The sequence below is a fragment of the Moschus berezovskii genome, chromosome 10 (genome assembly GCF_049115385.1).
Source record: "Moschus berezovskii isolate FMDL1 chromosome 10, NW_MosBer_1.0, whole genome shotgun sequence".
Classification (NCBI taxonomy): Eukaryota; Metazoa; Chordata; class Mammalia; order Artiodactyla; family Moschidae; genus Moschus; species Moschus berezovskii.
The window spans coordinates 13,706,536-13,729,501 of record NC_142469.1 but is presented as its reverse complement, the minus strand read 5'-3'; the positions used below and the strand labels follow the sequence as shown (position 1 = coordinate 13,729,501).

General features: G+C 37.8%; 1 protein-coding gene across 6 annotated transcripts in view; it reads right to left on the bottom strand.

Moving 5' to 3' along the window:
* FAM135A (family with sequence similarity 135 member A) overlaps window positions 1-22,966 on the bottom strand; it is a 147,213-nt gene that overhangs the window by 86,127 nt on the left and 38,120 nt on the right. For all 6 annotated transcript variants that reach the window (XM_088840491.1, XM_055432812.2, XM_055432815.2 and 3 more), the window contains one exon: window positions 15,090-15,169. In XM_088840491.1, the coding sequence (XP_088696617.1) occupies window positions 15,090-15,169 (80 nt within the window). The remainder of the gene's footprint in view (window positions 1-15,089; window positions 15,170-22,966) is intronic.

The following is a 22,966-nucleotide window of genomic DNA, read 5'->3' as shown; positions in this document are numbered from 1 at the left end:
GTTGAATAAAAAAACCTATTATATACAACAAAAAGACAGAAATGGGAAAAAAGTAAGAGGAAAAATACTAAAAACTATGAGAACCAGTGAAGGTGATCAACCATCTAAATGACAGAAGTACTATAAAGAAAGAACACAGAAAACAGGTGGGAGAAAATAACAAACAGAACATTTCTCTGAACTGAGGTCCACGTGCTTCTGGAGGAAAAGGCCCAATGAGCCTCAGAGACCACAGGGGCATCATCGTGTGCGCTAGGGCTGCAGAAACAGAGAGAGGGTTCCATAGGATTCTTGACAGGGGAAAGGATCACATCCCTTGACCAGCAACAAGAACTTTGGGGCTGTCAACAGCCAAGCTGCAACCCCAAAAGACAAGGGGCCAACATTCCCAAAATTCTGAAGGAAAGAGAATTCCTTTCCAACCTAGAATTCCATGCTCAGCTAAACACATGTAAATAAAGACATTTTAGAGATTAAAGGTTTCAGTCTTTATGTCTGAAAGAAAAGTATGCCACTTTTCCCAACAAGATGTTGGAGAACAGGTTCCACCAAAATGAGACAAAAAACCCAGAGGAAAAAACAGGTGGAAGGGAAGAAGACCAACACACAAGGGAGGCCGAGGGAATGGCAGGAAGAGGGTGAAGGATGCTTCCAAAGAGGTCCTCTGTCTTAGACAGAGGTCATGCATCAAGATTGGATCAGTGTGCTCAGAACAGACAGCTATGTTGAGGTCTACCATCTTAAAAGACCTCTGCTGCCATGGTGCCTTTTTTTTTTTTAACCTAAGGACAAATTAAAAGCTTGGCCAGATTCCTTTCAGCACTAGCTGTGTTTGAGGACATACTCAGGACATTTCTGCCCTATGAGAGCCTAGATCATACAAGGGCAGTCTTTGCACCTCACAGAGGCTTTCTGCTTTGCCTTACTCCTAAGAGTTGCAGGAAGGAAAACTGAGCGGTAAGTGTAGATGCACACCAGCCTATCTCATACATTGTACGTCCAGTGCTCCATCACACCACAACCTTGTCGGGAGCCCTGGATGCATGAGCTCTGTGTTGCATACAACTCACTCCTGACCTTGCCTACTAACTCCCCTAGAGGTATCCTGACGCCCCTCAGTACGCAGAAGCACACCACAACCAGGGACTACTTGGCTTTCTCATGGATGCTCCTTTCAAATAGCAGTGTGACTGCAGCATCCCTTACACCAGGCTTGTGCTATTACTCAGTTCTTTCAAACTCAACCAGACCCGTCCATGGCAGACACTCGTAGGTCATGAAAGTATAAACAAAACAAAACAATGATTAACACAAAAGTCAGGAGAGGTGTTCAGGATGCCTTTATGGTACTAGTAATATTCCATTTCTTAAATGAAGGGTTAGGTACCTGGGTGTTTCTTTATCACTTAATAAAATGATGTTTTATATTAGCTTAAAAAATGTCTGAACATTTCACAATAAATTTTTAAATGCTTATTGTAAAGGTACTCTATGTCATGTACTGTTCTAAGCTAACTAGATCAAACCAAAAAACCACTCTCTCCACTCTCTCTGTAAATTGCATTTCCATTAAGTTTTACAGAGAAGGACAGAGCCATTACATCTCATAAGATGAGGAGATGAGGATGAACTTGGTCAGTGGAGTCAGGAAAGGCTTTGGTGGCAATACAGCACTTGAGTTAAAATATTATTAAAAAGTTTGTCAAATTAAGATGGAAAAGAAGAAAATTTCAAGAGGAAGGAGCAGAAATTTCATGAAGGCAAGGTCCACAGTCAGCACTTGTGGAGAAATGGAAACTTGTATGCACTGTTGGTGGGAATGTAAAATGGTATCGCTACTGTGGAAGGAGTATGGAGGTTCCTCAAAAAATTAAAAATAGAACCAACATATGGTCTAGCAATCCTACTTCTGGGTATTTATACAAAAGAATTGAAGGCACAAATATCCACACTCTTATGTTCACTGAAGCACTGTTCATAGTACTCAAGAGGTGGAAACAACTGAAAAGATCATCAACAGATGAATGGGAAGAAAGTGAGATATAAGATGGAATATTTTCAGCCTTATAAAAAAAAGGAAATCCTGTCATATGCTACCACATGGATGAACGATGAGGACTTACGCTAAGTGCATGCAGCAGGTCAGACAAATACTACCATGATTCTACTTACACAAGGGCTCTCAAACAGTCACTCGTGGAAGCAGAAAGCAGAGTGGTTGAAAGGGGCTGGGAGAGGAGTTTATGTTTCACCATGCTCAACTTACAGTTTCAGTCATGCAACAATGTGCATACAATTAGAAACACTTACTGAACACTGAAAAGTTTGTTACTAAAGGAGATTTCATGCTATGCACTTAAAAAAAAAAAAACAGTGTGATTTACTCCGGAGTGTTAGTAACCTACATTGTTGTTCAGTCACTTAGTCGTGTCCCACTCTTTGCAACCCCATAGACTGTCGCACACCAGGCCTTCCTATCTATCACCATCTCCCAGAGCCTGCTCAAACTCATGTTCATTGAGTTGGTGATGCCATCCAACCATCTCATCCTCTTTCGTCCCCTTCTCCTCCTGCCTTCAATCTTTCCCAGCATCAGGGCACTTTCTAATGAGTAGGCTCTTTGCAACAGGTGGCTGGAGTATTGGAGTTTCAGCTTCAGCATCAGTCCTTCCAATGAATATTAAGGACTGATTTCCTTTAGGATTGACTGGTTTGATTTCCATGAAGTCCAAGGGACTTTCAAGAGTCTTTTCAAACACCACAGTTCAAAAGTATCAATTTTTCAGCATTCAACCTTCTTTATAGTCCAACTCTCACATCCATACATGACTACTGGAAAAACCATGGACCTTTGTTGGCAAAGTAATGCCTCTGTTTTCAAATATGTTGTCTAGGTTTGTCATGGCTTTTCTTCCAAGGAGCAAGCATTTTTAATTTCATGGCTGTAGTCACCATCTGCAGTAATTTTGGAGCCCAAGAAAATAAAGTAATCTATGGCAATTTATTTAGACAAAAGCTTTGCGATTTCCGTCCTGAAGTGTTAGTCATTCAGTCATGTACAACTCTTTGCAACCCCATGGACTGTAGCCTTTCAGGCTCCCCAAGGTTAACATTAATTTCCTGACATTGTGCCCTGGGCCTGGGGTGCCTGGCTGATCTGATTACAGACCTTTAATTTATCCCTGTTTTCAGGCCCCCATCTCACTTTCCTTCGTCTGCTATTCCTGTCCGCACTCTTGTTGTGGGGTGGGGAAGTGTCCTGGAAAGGTCATTCAGCTCTCACTCTGCTTCCTGTCCTTCAAAACTCACTTTAATATTTTTGTTATTCCTTCTTACACTTCTCTATTGCTATTACCAAGGAGTCTTGGAAACAAGAAGACCCAGATATATACTATACTCCAGTTCATTGTCTTGAATCAGAAATTTCCCTACTTTTCAATATTTATTTGATAATATCCTCTCTCCAGGAGATTAGGAACCACATAAACATTTTTCATTGCTCTAATTTGTGCGTGAAAACCATGTCTTACACATAATAGGTACTCGGCAAGTATTTATTGAATAAATGAACTGTCATCGAACCTCTTAATTTAGTGCTCTATTTCCTTGTTGAAATGATTCTATTTTCACTTTGCCTATCAGTTGTCTAACCCCAAACATCAGTCCTACACTCTGAAAGACTTTATGTCCATTAAATCATGACAATTCAGATTTTATTCTTATCACCATCTTTGTGCATTTCTATTTCCTTTGGTTAAACAGTGAGCATTTGTATCCTTATTTATTCTATGAACAAGCGAGCATTCATTCAACCATAATTTGCCTCTAAAATCAGGAACTAAGAGATATGAACATAAATAAGAATACTGCTCTTGTTTTCAGAATTCCCAATCTAAGTTGGATAGAAACATTCAAGCAAATAATTGCAGTACAATGTGATAATCTCCTGACTCACTATTTCCGGAAACCAAAGCAAATGGTGCTGTAATTATCACTGTCTCTTCAACCAGGTAAAAAGACAGCAAATGGCAGTGACAGAGGAAGCTGCTGAATCCAGGGAAAGAATGTGGAGGCTTGTGTGCCAAATGGACTCAAGTTTCACAATCTACGCAGAGTCTACTGCAAGATTTAACTTTATGGTGTTTTCCTTTCACAGTTGTTTCTTTTCACAATTATTTGATTACTGGTAACAGTAATGGATTAATGACATAATATGAATTGCCTCCAGCTATATATTTCTTTAAACTTCCCTCATTATTGAATGATTCTTACTGTTTGTTTGTATTTAGAATTCCATTTTTGAACTGGAAAAATTTACAAGATGCTAAGAGCTGAAAGAAATCTATAGAAAGTGCTATGACAACAGGGTCTACTGTCACTGCTTATGGGAGTCATCTATGGGTTAATAAAGGAGACGATGAGGAGGAGGAAGGTGCACAGAATGCAAGGGAGGTGAGAACCCAGCAAATTTGTTCCAGAGAATCCACAGGGACAATGGTAGGAAATAAAAGTCAGACATGTAGGATGGGGTCAAGTCATGAAAACCTTCACAATTCAGCAAAACTGTCACAACATTTCAGTGACTCTCAAATGAAGGCCCTGAAAGGTTGGTGGGTAGGCAGAGCTTAAGGAGACAGCTAACAGGGGAGAGAGAGATGGTTCTTGTAGCAGCATTCCAAAATGCTGATGCTTTATTACAAGTGGTCAGTTAGCTGCTCCCAAGGCAAAGCACTGGGCCAACCCTTCCTTACTCTGGTAACTAGCCCTCACTTGCAGACTTCCTTTTTTTCTTGACATTAATTTTTTTCACCACTACAAAAGCACTAGGTGGTAGTAGGTAGGAAGAAAAATGCAATATATATACACAAAAAGAATCTTATCCAGAAGAGATGGCCTTAGAAAAATACTGGTCAAATACAAATAGCTGAAAATTTCCTTTTGTTAAACCAGGTTGATTTCTTATTAGTCCAACTGTTTATCTAGTTGTGAAGCTGCTATCAAATTGGAGAATATTCTTTTTTGGTAATAAGACTCCCTGCATGTTACTGCTTGAATTTTGTACAATTTCCCTTTCTTCTTCCTCAAAAATAGCAGTCATACAGAAGAACTAAATTGATTTTTTCCCAAAAAGAATGCCAAAATGGCCAACAGTCACACAAAAAGATGCTCAACATGGTTAATGATCAGAGAAATGCAAATCAAACCCACAGTGACCCTCACACCTGTTAGAATGATCATCATCAAAAAATCTACAAGCAATAAATGCTAGAGAGGGTGTGCGGAAAAGCGAACTCTCACAAGATGTTAGTGGGAATGTAAACTGGTCTGACCATGGTGGAAAACAATATGGAAGTTCCTCAAAAAATTAAAAAAAAAATCTGATTTAGAGAAATACAGGGAAAAAATTTAAAAAACAGATCCACTTCTGGGCATATATCCAAAGGCAATGGTGATGGGATTTTGAAGAGATCTATGCGCTCCTGTATTTATTGCAGCATCATTCACAATACTCAAGATGTGGAAACAATCACAGTGCCCATTAACGGATGAAAGGATAAAGACGACGTGGTGGACATACACACAATGCAATGTTATTAAGCCACAAGAAAGGAGGAAATCCTGTCATTTGCAACAACATGGATGGACCTTGAGCCCATTATGCTAAGTGAAATAAGTTGAGGGTAAAAATGAGTAGTAAATAAGCCATACAGATCTACTACACAATATAATGAATAAAGACAATACTGTACTATAATTATGTAACGTGATAGATGTTATTACAATGGCAATCACAATACAATATATAAATGTATCAAAGTAACTTGTACACAATGTTAAACTTGCACGTTACATTTATTCAATAAAAATTGTTATTCAATAACAAGAAAAGTAACTTACTTTAATTACTTCTTATTTTTTATTACTTCTCACTACAGCTGCTAGCTGCCATCCACAGAGCACTTACTATGTGCCAGGCACTGTGTTTCACATATATTGTTGTTAATCCTTCAGGCAATTTTATAGGGCAGGGATTAATTGCCATGTTATAGATACCAAGGCTCTGATAAGAGAAATAATTTGTCCAGGAAGCAAATGCCACTGCTGTTTGCTTCACAGGCTATGCCTGGTCTCTATGACGCACTGAAAAACTAGTTCAAACACATATGTGCAGTTAACTCTTATGATTTCCACAGAACACCCATGCCAGAAGGGAAAAGCAGTCTCACTGGGGAAGGAAAGACCCAAAGATGGTTCTAAAGAGGGCAAAACCATGTCAATCAGCTCCCCGGTGCACAAGCAAGGCTGGCCCTTACACACGGCATAGGGAAAAGCAGGAAAACGGCCCCAGTCAGCTTCCTCTTCATTCAGGGACTGTCTCTCCCAACATCGACAAGTGCTGAGATCCTAGAGTTTACCTCTTTCAGTTTTTTAACATCGTCGTCTATGGGGTCGCACAGAGTCGGACATGACTTAGCAGCAGCAGCAGGGCAGTTAAAATAGAAAAAGAAGCAGGACAAAGGCACCCAACATTCACAGAGCACCACACTGGGCCTCTCTACCGAATTTTCTCATTTAACTTTCAAAAACAAACTATAAGACAAGGATTATTTCCATTTCACTAATTAGGAAAGGCTCAGAGAAACTGAATAATTTGCTTAAAACTATACAGCTAGTAAATGGCAGAGTAAGACTTGAAACTAGTTATATCTAAATTCAAACACTCTCTGCACATTTAGCTGGTTTTATATGAATAGAAATGGAAGCCCAAGGATCCAGATTTCCTTTGTAAGTCACAGAGTCTAGGGTCTTTTCTGAGGTCTCTTCCTCCCTTGAGTTTTCCCTTCGTGACTTTGGTCATTCTGGTTCATACTTCTTATCCAAGAAATGGTTTATCGATTAAAAAAAAATTAGATATACTTATTAACATGAGATATGCTATACTGCATAATAGAAAATATAAAAATCATAGGAAAACATCAAATTAATTTTAATGTAAGTTTCAGCTCTTTGCAGTATTATATACTTCACAAACAGCATTCTAGACAGCTTCTTACTTTCTTGTATTAATAGAAGTCCATTAATAACACCCAACATGTATATGGTCCTTCACAGTTTACTATGAACTTTCACTTACTGTAAAGCAGGTTAATATTTTGAGACGAGAAACCGAAACTCACAGAGGTTGAGTTTTCCAAGGTAACATAAAAGGAAGCTGGTATCCTGATTCCACATAACTACTTTCTTAACCATAACAAAGTTGCATCTCTGACTCCAAACAGACCTATATAGCTATCTCGATGTCACAGGTGACCTGATCCAATACCAAAACAGGAACTAGATTTGCCTTGTCTTGCCAGAAACTAAGACTCTTCTTCTTTATGTTGGAAACTAATTTCAATTTTATAAACCCTTTCCCTCTTGTGTTACCATAAAAATGCAAATGTTGTTTACTTGTTTTTAACATTTGGAATAAACCCATGGACAAAATATACAAGATTTGACTACAGCTTCAAATCTGAATATGAATGTTAGTAATCTCGATAATGTAAAACAAAGGATATATCTAAGAGGCTGAGAAGTTGAGAGAAAAAGAAAATTTGAAAAAAGAGGTAAGATTATGTATATCTTTACTTTTCAAAATGAGGGGTCTGTCACATTTAGCTTTAAATGTATCATATGAAGTTCCAGTGATGATCAATGAGAGATGTGGATGATGGTATCTCTCCTAAAAAGCAGGAGGAGAGGAAGTGGTGTGAGATAAATTGTCATTCATCATCACTGGATGTGGATGTCCATGGAGAGGAAACCATTAGGACTAGAGAAACAGTTAAAAGTGGATGCATCTAGAGAAGGAGCTATGCTTTTCACTACTAATCTTTCTGGATTAATGGATCTTTAACTATTTGCATATATTACTTACAAAAAATTTTTGTTTTTCAGAGAAAAGGGATGAATATCAAAAAGCAAATAAAATAGTATATATTTCTTTATAAAAAATACTGTCACTATTAGAAATGGCTAGTTGTTATCAACTTTTTATCAAAACTGTACACAGTCCTCTAACCTTTCAAGCTGGGGCCTGCTTCCATGAACCGGCAATGTCCTCTCTGTTGTAGAAATCTCTGAATGCACTGTTATCATTCCATTTCCAACAGCCCATAAATACGCATTGTCTTTCATGACTGATGTTACTACAGATGAGAGCTATGTGCTGACCCAAACCTCTCCCTGTCAGCACAATCTCATGCTGGAAATAATTTAAATATGTTGCAATAAAACTCCCAACCCGTCTAACCTGCCCTATTGCAACTCACAGACAAAATCATTTTTTCTCTTCTTTCCAAAAGTTTTCCAGAAATATACACAAGGTGTAGGATATGGTAAAATATAAACCTGGAAAGAAACAGTCTTGAGATAAAAGCACAAATCTAAATTAGAAGAAAAATAGGACTTGTTAATAAAAAGTAGAGAAAATTCAAGCCCTTGGAAGAAAAAGTCAATTATTAAGGAACAGAAGTGAAAAGAGACTTAACATAAAGATATTTATGTTGTTTTCAAGGATGAGTCTAGAAGTGACTGGTATATAGTTATTAAAAGAAAGTCAAATACATAGGAGTAATTTCTGAAGGCAGAAAATTTTTGAAAGGATACATTTTCCTAACAAATTTACTAAAATTAAAAAGATACAAAAATAAAAGATACACACATTTCAAGGACTCTTAAAAATCATTTTAAAAAGGAACAAAGCTTGAAGGAAGAAGGATAGAAAGAAAGAAAAGAACCTCTTAGACTGGAACAAACTGGCTGCCTGCTACGCTCTTTGCTTGTCAGACTGTTGGGGAGGAAGCCCACCTGAGCATGAGGATACAATACTGCATCTACTGTGCCCGTAAACCTCTAACAAGTCACCATGCTGCACCAAGCACTGTTCTCTACGAATTTCACACTGACTTAGACATTCCACGTAACAGGCTATCTGAGGCAGCATGGCAGGAAGTACAACTGCAATGACACTGATGTCGCCACGGAGGTTTCAGAGGATGGCTCAGAGCTGTGGAACATGACGCACACATGAAAGGTAACCATTTCCTGTACTGGGCAGGAAAAGCAGCACATCTCACAATGCATTCAGGGCTACTTTACAGGTAAATGTCGACATCTTTGTGTACCATAAAGAACAAAAATATGACATTCCAAACTAGAGCTAAAGAAAATACACTGACAAAACATTTGGAATAAAAAATATCTTGCGTAATCATATTAGGTTCAACATTTTAGGAATGAGAGACAGAAGTTGGCTATTTTTTTTAAAAGTGTGAAAAATGTTTACATATCTTTTTCCTTCTGTCAAAAATCTATTTCTTGTGTTTCCCATTTTGGATGCTATAATTTAATTAAAAGTATATAAAAGAGGAGCCTGGAAGGCTACAGTCCATGGGGTGACAAAGAGTCAGACAAGACTGAGTGACTAACACTTTGACTCTTTCACGCAACCTCTTAAAAATTTTCTGGTATAATGTTTTGTTTATACATACATAAATAATGCTTTCTCTATAGGTTAAAATTACATATCATAGATGTCTACTGTTTTCCAAATCCAGGCGTCTCTTTTAAAAACTGGTATCTGCTATAAACAATTTATTTTTAAGATACTTTCTTTTGAAAACTAGCAAGCTATCAGGCCATTGACATCTTACAGTCAGTAATATGCAGTTGACTGTATCAGAAACTTGAAGCTGAACTGGTAACAACAATGACTAAATCTGGACTTGTAACTAATAAAAACCAAAGTAACAGTGGCTAGCAAAGGGCACTTAGAAAGAAGGCTCATTTAGGTATTTGTGAAACACAAATTTTCACAATGTCAAAATAACATTACTCTGCAAAAAATATTAATTACATGTAATATTTCTGTCATACCAGTGATCTGGAAAGGTCTCAAACAACATAACCTTACACCTCAAGAAACTAGAAAAAGAACAACGAAGCCCAAAGTTAGCAGAAGGAAGGGAATAACCAAGATAAGGGAAGAAGTAAATGAAATAGAGGTAAGAAAGACAACAGAAAAGATGAATGAAACTGGGTAGGTTTTTTGAAAAATAAAATTGACAAATCTTTAAAAAAGGAGACGACTCAAATAAAGTTATAAGTGAAACAGGAGACACTACAACAAATACCACAGAAATACAAGGAATAAAAGACTATGCTGAACAATGACCCCAACAAATCAGATAACTTAGAAGAAATGGATAAACTCCTAGAGACATACCTTACCAAGACTGAGTGATGAAAAAACAGAAAATCTGCACAGACCAGTAAAGAGTAAGGTAACTGAATCACTAATAAATCTCCCAACAAAATAACAGTCCAGGATGAGAAGGCTTCATAGGTGAAATATACCAAACATATAAAGAATTAATACCAATCCTTCTCAAATTCTTTCAAAAACTGACTAGCAAGAAACACTTTCAAACTAATTTACAAGGCTAGTACCACCCTAATACAGAAGCCAGACAAACACATTTGGAAAAGAAAATTACAGGAAAAGAATCTGAAAAAGAATAGATATACATAGATTGTTTTGACAACCCATTCTAGTATTCTTGTCTGGAGAACCCCATGGACAGAGGAGCCCAGAGGGCTGTAGTCCATGGGATAGCAAAGAGTGGGATCACAAAGAGTTGGACAGGACTGAGTGACTAAGTACAACACATACATATATGTTTAACTGAAAGGTAAGTCAGGTCCCTGTTACTTTATTTGGTCAGAAATCCAAGTGGAAGAGAGTTATATTCTCTTGGGACTCATCATGAATTTCATAAAGACTGAAGAGAATACATTATCCAGTGCTACAGGAAATGGCCAGAGTACCACACCTGAAGCTTGAAAGTTCAAGCCCTGAGCCTTTGGAGTGGGAACACTGACTCCAAGACCCTAGACCACCAGAGAACTAACCCTCAGTTCAGTTCAGTTGAGTTCATTCACTCAGTCATGTCCAACTCTGTGCGACACCATAGATGGCAGCCCTCAGTTCAGTTCAGTCGCTCAGTCGTGTCCGACTCTTTGCGACCCCATGAATCACAGCACGCCAGGCCTCCCTGTCCATCACCAACTCCCGGAGTTCACTCAAACTCATGTCCACAGAGTCGGTGATGCCATCCAGCCATATCATTCTCTGTCGTCCCCTTCTCCTCCTGCCCACAATCCCTCCCAGCATCAGAGTCTTTTCCAGAGAGTCAACTCGTCGCATGAGGTGGTCAAAGTATTGGAGTTTCAGCTTAAGCATCAGTCCTTCCAATGAACACCCAGGACTGATCTCCTTTAGAATGGACTGGTTGGATCTCCTTGCAGTCCAAGGGACTCTCAAGAGTCTTCTCCAATACCACAGTTCAAAAGCATCAATTCTTCGGCGATCAGCTTTCTTCACAGTCAAACTCTCACATCCATACATGACCACTGGAAAAACCATAGCCTTGACTAGACGGACCGTGGTTGGCAAAGTAATGTCTCTGCTTTTTAATATGTTATCCAGGTTGGTCATAACTTTCCTTCCAAGGAGTAAGAATCTTTTAATTTCATGGCTGCAGTCAGCATCTGCAGTGATTTTGGAGCCCCCCAAAATAAAGTCTGACACTGTTTCCCCGTCTATTTCCCATGAAGTGATGGGACCAGATGCCATGATCTTAGTTTTCTGAATGTTGAGCTTCAAGCCAAACTTTTCACTCTCCTCTTTCACTTTCATCAAGAGGCTTTTTGTTCCTCTTCACTTTCTGCCATTAGAGTGGCATCATCTGTATATCTGAAGTTGTTGATATTTCTCCCGGCAATCTTGATTCCAGCTTGTGATTCATCCAGCCCAGCATTTCACATGATGTATTTTGCATAGAAGTTAAATAAGCAGGGTGACAATATACAGGCTTGACATATTCCTTTCCCAATTTTGAACCAGTCCATTGTTCCATGTCCAGTTTTAACTGTTCCTTCTTGACCTTCATACAGATTTCTCAGGAGACAGGTAAGGTAGTCTGGTATTCCCATCTCTTTAAGAATTTTCCAGTTTGTTGTAATCTACACAAAGACTTTAGTATAGTCAATGAAGCAGATGTTTTTCTGGAATTCTTTTTTTTTTTTTTTTGTGAGCCAAGAGATGCTGGCAATTTGATCTCAGGTTCCTCTACCTTTTTAAAATTCAGCTTGTACATCTGAAAGTTCTTGGTTTACTAACTGCTGAAGCCTAGCTTGAAGGATTTAGAGCATTACCTTGCTAGCATGTGAAATGAGCACAATTGTACAGTAGTTTGAACATTCTTTGGCACTGCCTTTCTTTGGGATTGGAAGGAAAACTGACTTTTCCCAGTGCTGTGGCTACTGCTGAGTTTTCCAAATTTGCTGGCATAGTAAGTGCAACACTTTAACAGTGTCATCTTTTAGGATTTGAAAGAGCTCAGCTGGAATTCCATCACCTTCACTAGCTTTGTTAATGTCATGCTTCCTAAGGCCCCCTTGACTTCACATTCCAGGATGTCTGGTCCTAGGTGACTGACTGCACCATCGTGGTTATCCAGGTCATTAAGATCTTTTCTGTATAGCTCTTCTGTGTATTCTTGCCACCTCTTCTCAATCTCTTTTGTTTCTGTTAGGTCCCTGCCATTTCTGACCTTTTTTGTGCCCATCTTTGCATGAAATGTTCCCGTGGTATCTCTGATCTTCAAGAGATCTCTAGTCTTTCCCATTCTATTGTTTTCCTCTGTTTCATCACATTGTTCACTTAAGAAGGCTTTCTCGTCTCCACTTGTTATTCTCTGGAAGCCTGCACTCAGTTGGATATATCTTTCCCTTTCACTTCTCTTCTTTTCTCAGCTATTTGTAAGGCCTATTCAGACAATCATTTGCCGTCTTGCACTTCTTTTTCTTGGGGATGGTTTCGGTGACTGCTTCTGGTACAATGTTATAAACCTCTGTCCATAGTTCTTCAAGCACTGTCTACCAGATTTAATCCCTTGAATCTATTTGTCACTTTCACTGCATACTCATAAGGAATTTGATTTAGGTCATACTTGAATGGGCAAGTGGTTTTCTCTACTTTCTTCAATGTAGGCCTGAATTTGGCAGTAAGTTCATGATCTGAACCACAGTCAGCTCCAGGTCGTTTTTTCTGACTGTAAAGAGCTTGTCCATCTTTGACTGCAAAGAATTAATCAATCTGGCTTTTCAGCCAGAACCGCCATCTTCCAGTAATTCGCCAAAATGACCAACACAAAGGGAAAGAGGAGGGGCACCCGCTACATGTTCTCTAGGCCTTTTAGAAAATGTGGAGTTGTTCCTTTGGCCACATACATGCGCAATTACAAGAAGGGTGATACTGCAGATACCAAGGGAATGGGTACTGTTCAAAAAGGAATGCCCCGCAAATGGTACCCTGGCAAAGAGTCTACAGTGTTCCCAGTATGCTATTGGCATCACCGTAAACAAACAAGGGCAAGGTTCTTGCCAAGAGATTTAATGTGCGTATCGAGTACATTAAGCACTCTAAGAGCCGAGAGCTTCCTGAAACGTGTGAAGGAAAATTATCAGAAAAAGAAGGAAGCCAAAGAGAAAGGGACTTGGGTTCAGCTGAAGCGCCAGCCTGCTCCACCTAGAGAAGCACACTTTGTGAGGACCAATGGAAAGGAACCTGAACTGTTGGAGCCCGTTTCCATATGAATTCATGGCCTGATGGGTGTAAAAATAAAGACCTGGACTGTACAAATGTTTCTCTTGAGTAGAGGTGTTGTGTCCAAATTCAGTGGGTGATTTCTTTTCAAATTTAGTGTTTTTTCTTCCTGAAAGATGTAAGATACTTTGCTGTTCAGTATGCTCCATTTTTTAATAAACTGCCAGATATTATTGAAAAAAGAATTAATCGATCTGATTTTGCTATTGACCATCTGATGATGTCCATGTATAGAGTAGACTCTTAAGTTGCTGGAAGAGGGTGTCTGCTATGACCAGTATGTTCTCTTGGCAAAACTCTGTTAGCCTTTGCCCTGCTTCATTTTGTACTCCAGGGCTATACTCACCTATTACTCTAGGTAACTCTTGACTTTTTAATTCTGCACCCCCACAATTGAGCATCATTTCTGCTTTGGCCCAGCTCCTCATTCTTTCTGGAACTATTCTTCTGTTCTTCTCCAGTAGCATACTGGATACCTACCAACCTGGGGGGGGTTTCATCTTTCAGTGTTATGTCTTTTTTCCTTTTCATACTGTTCATGGTGTTCTTGAGGCAAGAATACTAAAGTGGTGTGCCATTCTCTTCTCCAGTGGACCATGTTTTGCTCAAACTCTCCACCATGACCCATCTGTCTTGGGTGGCCCTGCACAGAATGGCTCATAGCTTCACTGAGCTAGCTTTATATTAGGTGTTTTTTAATGTTTTGTGATACATTGAAAACTATTAACTCATATTAGAAATAAAAACACTCCAGCATGTTTCATTAATCATTGTATTTTCTAACTGCTTAACAGAATATACTGTATCAAGAAAGCTGAAAAAAATGCCCAATGATTACATCAGGGCTTCGGCTCAAATCCTTTACTGCTAGAGTGTCTCCTTAGAATATGAGTAAATAAAAGAGCTGTTATAACATGTCTATTTTATATTTTCTGACCCTTTATTTTCTCATTAATCAAGTAAAAAAAAAAGGTGAAAAAATAATCTCAAAATAAATACTATAAAATTTTATCATAAAACAGTTTTGTGATCATATGTCAAATTATGTGTCCACATTCACTAGGCATTTGTTAAAAGTACATATTACATGATATAACTGATATCACCCTTACTTATGTTTGCTTTCATGGAAATTTCACATACTTTCTTTTACTTGCTCATCCTAAGAAACCTAAGATAGAGACAAGGAATATATAATCAAGCCTGTTTTACTGAGGCCTCAAATATATTTTTATATGAAGTATGAGAATGATGCTCTTTGGCATCCTGTGTTCATAATTAAAAGATAAAAATAATTATGAAAAGTTATTATTGGTCGTTATAATCTTGCTTCAGTTTTTTTTTTTTTTTTCATTGAGAATATTCCTTGGCTTACCTGCTGCATGTAGCAAACTAGCTTCTACTCTGTGTGGAACTCTTGGTGGAATTTTCATAGATGCACGAATCTGGTAAAAACTAAAGCAAAAGAGACAAAAGAAGTCACTTCGAAACATTTAAAAAATACACAATGCCCCTATTTCTATAGATCTATATGTATTAAAAAATAAAGTCTGCTTTATAAATCTCCCATAGTATTTACTATTGGTGGAAAACAGTGTACCAGATCCACATACAGATCAAACATTACAACTGCATCGCATACAACCCAAAGAGAAACAGGCATATGTAAAGACAGAAACATTCTTATTTTAAATGAGAGAATGTTATAACAATAATAGGAGTTACTAAGGATTCTAAGGATTTCACTGCTTAATCTGTTTATTTTTTCATTTAAAAGACAATAAAAATATTCTTAAGCACAATTTTGAGAAAACACAGGATTAATAGCAAACAGTTTTAAAAATTGGTTTCATGCCATAAGACATGTATTATGTTGAAAGAATTAAGTTTTATTCAAGATCAGTGCTATTCTGTTTTGTTTATGTACTTTTACTTGCATCTACCAGTTATTAACAATCAGTTTAAATAGAAAAAACTATGAGGTAAAAACAAATGCTTCTGTTTTAACATCATTACACTATAAGTTTGTACATGTAATGGAGGATATATGTATCTAAGTATACAAACACACATGCACACAAAGGATTACTAAAAGCTAAATGATGATTATAAATCAGGGATGAGTTTAGATGGGACACTAGAGAGTTGAATATTTAATCTTCATTTTTCTTTAATGATTTCCCAGGCAGGAGTATAAATCTGTTAATAATACAAAGATTATTTAAAATACATAAATTTATTACTATGATTTCTAGGAAAGCATGGCGTTGGAGAGAATATATGGACAAGACCAGATTTAAATAGTGAAAGAAAGAGTAGTCAATTAAATTTAGAATTTTTAAAAATCACAATTTGGCCTTAAAGAGAACTGGCAAAATGCCACAGAGATAGATGCTGAGTTAAGATTAAGACGAGGTCACCCTGAAAACATGAGATGACTGAGAACAAAAATCAAAGTGGAAAAAGAAGGAACCTTGGCATTAGATAGCAAACTTTTAATTTTAATTAAAGATTAAATGAAACACTGATATTTTAAAATATTCAGGTATGCCATATAAGAGCTAAGAAAAAACAACTGATAAGTTTCATTTTAAACTTCTTAAAACATAGGAACTATGACCTACTTATAAGTGTACACCCACAATTATAATAGATTTGTACACATTAGTTCAAAGACATTTAAACAGCACGGCATTTACTGTATACCATTAGAGTATCTTATGTAAAATTCCTTGAACTTAAATGTGCATGTGTACATATAACACATACACGGACCGTTAATTCATGACTTATAGAGGACCCACTAATGTGTTAGCCACTGGGCTAAGTACTAGAGACACAGGGAAAACAAACCACTGGAAGTAATTACATACGTTATTTTAAACAACGTATGTTATTTTATATTTGTAACAGCAGCCTATTATGACTGTAAATACATTTTTTTAATTAGAATTAATGGTACTTTAAGGTACAAATCTCAAAAAATGAAAAAAACTTTCAAGAGTGTGTGTGTGTGTTAGCTTTCAAGACTGTGCATATGCTAACTAGTTTTTACATAAAATATCAAGCAATAAAATTTTTTAAACACAGGATAAAATAGTTCCTTTTTAAGGGCCATGGTGAGCTGGGCTACTTAGAACTTCTTGCTTAAAAAACAACCCAAACTGCCAAATAAAGTAAATGAAAATGTATCTTTATAAGATTATTGAAGAAGTAACAAAATAGTATGGAATTATCAAAAAAATCAGTCAGATCAAGCTACCAACGATATTTTTCACAGAACTAGAACAAATAATCTCACAATTTGTATGGAAATACAAAAAACCTCGAATAGCCAAAGCAATCTTGAGGAAGAAAAATGGAACTGGGGGAATTAACCTACCGGACTTCAGGCTCTACTACAAAGCCACAGTCATCAAGACAGTATGGTACTGGCATAAAGAAAGAAATATAGATCAATGGAACAAAATAGAAAGTCCAGAGATAAATCCACGCACCTATGGACACCTTATCTTTGACAAAGGAGGCAAGATTATAAAATGGAGAAAAGACAGTCTCTTTAACAAGCGGTGCTGGGAAAACTGGTCAGCCACTTGTAAAAGAGTGAAACTAGAACACTTCCTAACACCATACACCAAAATAAACTCAAAATGGATTAGAGAGCTAAATGTAAGACCAGAAACTATAAAACTCCTAGAGGAGAACGCAGGCAAAACACTCTCCGACATAAATCACAGCAGGATCCTCCAAGACCCACCTCCCAGAATATTGGAAATAAAAGCAAAACTAAACAAGTGGGACCTAATTAAAATAAAAAGCTTCTGCACAGCAAAGGAAACTATAAGCAAGGTGAAAAGACAGCCTTCAGAATGGGAGAAAATAATAGCAAATGAAGCAACTGATAAAGGATTCATCTCCAAAATATACAAGCAGCTCCTGCAGCTCAATTCCAGAAAAATAAATGACCCAATCAAAAAATGGGCCAAAGAACTAAACAGACATTTCTCCAAAGAAGACATAAAGATGGCTAACAAACACATGAAAAAATGCTCAACAGCCCTCATAATCAGAGAAATGCAAATCAAAACCATAATGAGATACCATTTCACCCCAGTCAGAATGACTGCTATCCAAAAGTCTACATGCAATAAATGCTGGAGAGGATGTGGAGAGAAGGGAACCCTCTTACCCTGTTGGTGGGAGTGCAAACTAGTACAGCCACTATGGAGAACAGTGTGGAGATTCCTCAAAAAAACTGGAAATAGAACTGCCATATGATCCAGCAATCGCAATCCTGGGCATACACACCGAGGAAACCAGAATTGAAAGAGACACATATACTCCAATGTTCATTGCAGCACTGTTTATAATAGCCAGGACATGGAAGCAACCTAGATGTCCATCTGCAGAGGAATGGATAAGAAAGCTTTGGTACATATACACAATGGAGTATTACTCAGCCATTAAAAAGAATGCATTTGAACCAGTTCTAATGAGGTGGATGAAACTAGAGTCTATTATACAGAGTGAAGTAAGCCAGAAAAAAAAACACCAATACAATATACTAACGCATATATATGGAATTTAGAAAGATGCAAATGATAACCCTGTATATGAGACGGCAAAAGAGACAAAGATGTATTAAACAGTCTTTGGGACTCTGTGGGAGAGGGTGAGGGTGGGATGGTTTGGGAGAATGGCACTGAAACATGTATATTATCATATGTGAAACGAATCGCCAGTTCAGGGTCGATGCATGTTACAGGATGCTTGGGGCTGGTATGCGGGGATGACCCAGAGGGAAGATAGGGGAGGAGGGATGTGGTAGGGGGGTTCGGGAGGGGGAACTCATGTACACCCGGGGCAGATTCATGTCAATGTATGGCAAAACCAACCAATATAATATTGTAAAATAATTAGCCTCCAATTAAAAAAAAATCAGTCAGGCAGGCAACGGCAATGAAGCTGTTTCTGTCCTGAGGGCATCTGCTGATCCATTCAGACAAATCTTACTTTCACTTTTAAAAACCTGGCTTATAGTCCTAATATATAAAGAGCATCTAAAAACAGAGAAAAAGACCAATTAACCTAAATAAGGGGGGGGAAAGATATTAATAAAGAGTTCACCAGAAAAGAAATGCAAATGTCTCTTAAACACATGAAAAAATGTTCAGTCTTATAATTTTAAAAACCACAAATTGAAACTAAAATGAGCTATCTTTTCTTGCCTATCACATTGAGGGAAATTGAACAATTTGACAAAATACTCTTTTGGTGACAGTCTGGGCAAAAAGGAATTCTGCACTGCTGGAGAGGTAAAAGGGTGCAAGCCCATGTGGTACGGAATTTAGCCACAAAGAGCAAAAACACACATATTTACTCTCTGACCTAGCATCACACCTGTCAGACTATCTCCCAAAGATACTTTAGCAAAAATTGTCAATGAAGTAGCATAAGCTATTCACTGCAGTATTAACTGCAATAAGAAAACTCGAGAAAAAATGTCTATCAATAAAGGACTGGCTGAATAAACTATGGTGCAGTACCACACAGTTATAAAACATAATCTTATATACATATATCTATATATGTGTGCGTGCATGCTAAGTCGCTTCAGCCGTGTCTGACTCTGCGACCCTGTGGACCATAGCCTGCCAGGCACCGGTGTCCTAGGGATTCTCCAGGCAAGAATACTGGAGTAGGTTGGCATGCCCTCCTCCAGGGGATCTTCCCAACCCAGGGATCAAACCCATGCCTCATATGTCCCCTGTACTGGCAGGCAGGTTCTTTACCACTAGCGCCACTAGCGTATCTGTAACTATATTTAGCATATCTGTAACTATATTTAGCATATCTATATCTATATTTAGCATATCTATATATACTACAAAGCAGTGATCTCTAAGATACATCTTTTTACAGAAAAAAGCAAGTATAGAATATGTATATTATGTTACCTTTGTTTGAGAATAAAGGACATGATTATGTATTTTTTGCCTGTTAAAAAAAGTAATAAAAGGGAAGACGGACATACACAAAACTAATAAAAAATAAAATGGCTTTTATAGGTGGGGAGACAGGGAAATGGGAGTGAAGAGAAGGAACCGGGATGAAAATAAGGCCTTTTTCAATGAACGTACTTCAGAGTTTTTATCTTGGAATCATAAAATCTTTTTATAAAAAAGCAAAATACATTAACTTTAAAAAGCAATCCCTTAAACCACCCTAAAATAACTGAACTTAAAATGTATCTACTTTTAAGTGCAATTTCACAGAGTACTTTCAAGTGATTTTTAAAATACAGTACTTTCAGTGCCTGTTCCTCATGGGATATACAATAAAAGAAAACCCCAAAGAGGTTCCAAACAACATTAATAGTCTTGCTGGATATGTGGCTACCATTATTTTGAAATTATCTTAGACATATCTATACACACATGAATAAAGCAATGAGTAATTATGTTATTAGGAACCAAGACTTTCAGTATAAGTGAAGAGATAGAAATATAAAATTAAAAAAATAAATCAAAAGTTAGAACAGGAAAACAGTAAAAATTTATGAAGTATTTTTCTTTTAAAAAATGTATTTTCTGTGTCAACTGAGAAGGCATAGAAACAATGATTCAATAAAATTGTGTACTTTTAACACATATATTATGATCTCTAAACACTATTTCCCATTAAAAGGAACTAGAGCCCCTTGGCTGATTCTAAATCTAGAACAGGGAATATCACTAGAGTCTGAAAAAACTAGCAACAGTAGGAGACAAACACTGCCTGGATTATCCCATGAGAAGTTTGCAGAAATCAACCTCCAGGGCTCCCTCTGAACATCAGGAAGAGTTATGATGCAATATAACCCATCAAGTACGATAAAAATACTTGCCCACCTGATGCGAAGAACTGACTCATTGGAAAAGACTCTGATGCCGGGAAAGACTGAAGGTGGGAGGAGAAGGGGACGACAGAGGATGAGATGGTTGGATGGCATCACTGACTCGATGGACATGAGTTTGAGTAAGCTCCAGGAGTTGGCGATGGACAGGGAAACCTGGCGTGTGGCAGCCCATGGGATCGCAAAGAGTCAGACACAACTGAGCGACTGAACAACAACATTCACAGATATTTTTTAAAAGTTGAAGGTTTGAAGCAACCACGTGTCAAGTGTCTATTGGCATGATTTTCGCAATAGCATTCACTCACTTTGTGTCTCAGTGTCATATTCTGATAATCCAGGCTGTGTTTCAAACTTTTTCATTATTATTGTATTTGTTACAGTGATCTGTGATCAGTGAACTTTGATGTTACTCTTGTCATTGTTTTGTGGAACCAAGAACCACTCATATTAGGCAGTGAACTGAAACGTCTCTGGCAGTCCAGTGATTAAGACTCTGTTTCCACTGCAGGGGGCACAGGTTCAATCTCCAGTTGGGGAACTAAAATCCTCCATGCCATGTGGCCAAAAAGTATAAATAAATAAATAAAATTGGGCCAAATTTTTTTAAACAGAAATTAAAAAAGAAAGACAGTGAACTAATAAATACTGTGTGTGTTTTGAGAGCTCTACTAACTGGCTGTACCCCCATCTCTCTCCCTCTCCCCAAGCCTCCCAGTTAAGACACACAATATTGAAATTAGGCCAATTAACAATCCTACAATGGCCTCTAAGTGAAAGGAAGCCGTGGTTGTTTCTCACTCTAAATCAAAAGCTAGAATTAATTAAGCTTAGTGAGGAAGGCACATTCAAGGCAGTAAACTCGGCCTCTTGTGCCAAACAGATAGCCAAGCTGTAGATTCAAAGGAAAAGCCCTGACAGAAATTACAAGTGCTACTCCAGTGAACACATGAATGAAAAGAAAGCAAACAACCTTACTGCTGATATGAAGAATGGTTTAGTGGTCTGAAAAGAAGATGAAACCAGCTATATACCATTCCCTTATGCCAAAGTCTAAAACCAGAGCAAGGCCTTAAATACCTTCAATTCTACGAAGGTTGAGTGAAGCAAGGAAGCTGTAGAAGGGAAGTTTGAAGCCAGCAGAGGCTGGATCAAGACACTTAAGCAAAGAGGCCATCATCATGAATAGAAGGGCAAGGTGAAGCTGCACATCACCCAGGAGATCTAGCTAAGATAATTCATGAAGGTGGCTATTCTAAACAACAGATTTTCAATGCAGATAAAACAGTCTTCTGTTGGAAAAATTTGCTATCTAGAAGTTTCATAGCTGGAGAGGAGAAGTCAATGCCTGCTTCAAAGCGTCAAAGAACCGGCTGATTCTCTTGTTAGGAGCTAATGCAGCTGGTGACTTAACTTGAAGTCAATGCTCATTCACCATTCTGAAAGTTCTAGAGCTAAATCTCTGCTGGTGCTCTATATATGAAACAACAAAGACTGGATGACATAACATCTGCTTAATAGTTTACTGATAAGTCCATTGTTGAAGCCTACTGCCCAGAAAAAAAGATAACTTTCAAAACGTTACAGCTCACTGAAAATGTACCTGGTTCCCTAAGAGCTCTGATGGAGATGGACAACAAAATTAAAGTTGTTTTCATTACTGATAACATAACATCTATTCTGCAGCCTATGGATCAAGAAGTAATTTCCAATTTAAGTCTTACAATTTAAAAAATACATTCTATAAGGCTATATTTTCCAGAGACAGTAATTCCTCTGGTGGATCTGTGCAAAGTGAATTGAAAACCTTCCAGAAAGAATTAATCATTCTAGATGCCATTAAGAATGTTCATGATTTATGGGAAGACGTCAAAACATCAACATTAAAATAGGAGTTGGGGCCTTCCCTGGTGAACCAGTGGCTAAGACTCATCACTCCCAATGCAGGGAGCCCAGAGTTCGATACCTGGTCAGGGAATCAGATCCCACATGCTGCAACTAAAGATCCTGAGTGTAGCAACTAATATCAGGTAAGGCCAAATAAATAAAGAAATGTTTGAAAAAAAATAAAATAAGGAGTTTGGAAGAAGCTGATTCCAACTTTCATGGATGACTTTGAGGGGTTCGAAACTTCAGTGGAGGGACTAAGATGCAGATGTGGTTAAGAAAGCAAGAGAACCACAATTCGAAGTGGAGCCTGAGATGTGCATAAATTACTGCAATTTCATGATAAGACTTTAATGGAAGAGGAGTTGCTTCTTCTGCATGAGCAGAGGCAGTGGTTTCTTGAGATGGAATCTACCGAAGATGCTGTGAAGACTGCTGAAATGACAACAAAGGATTTAGAATATTAAGTT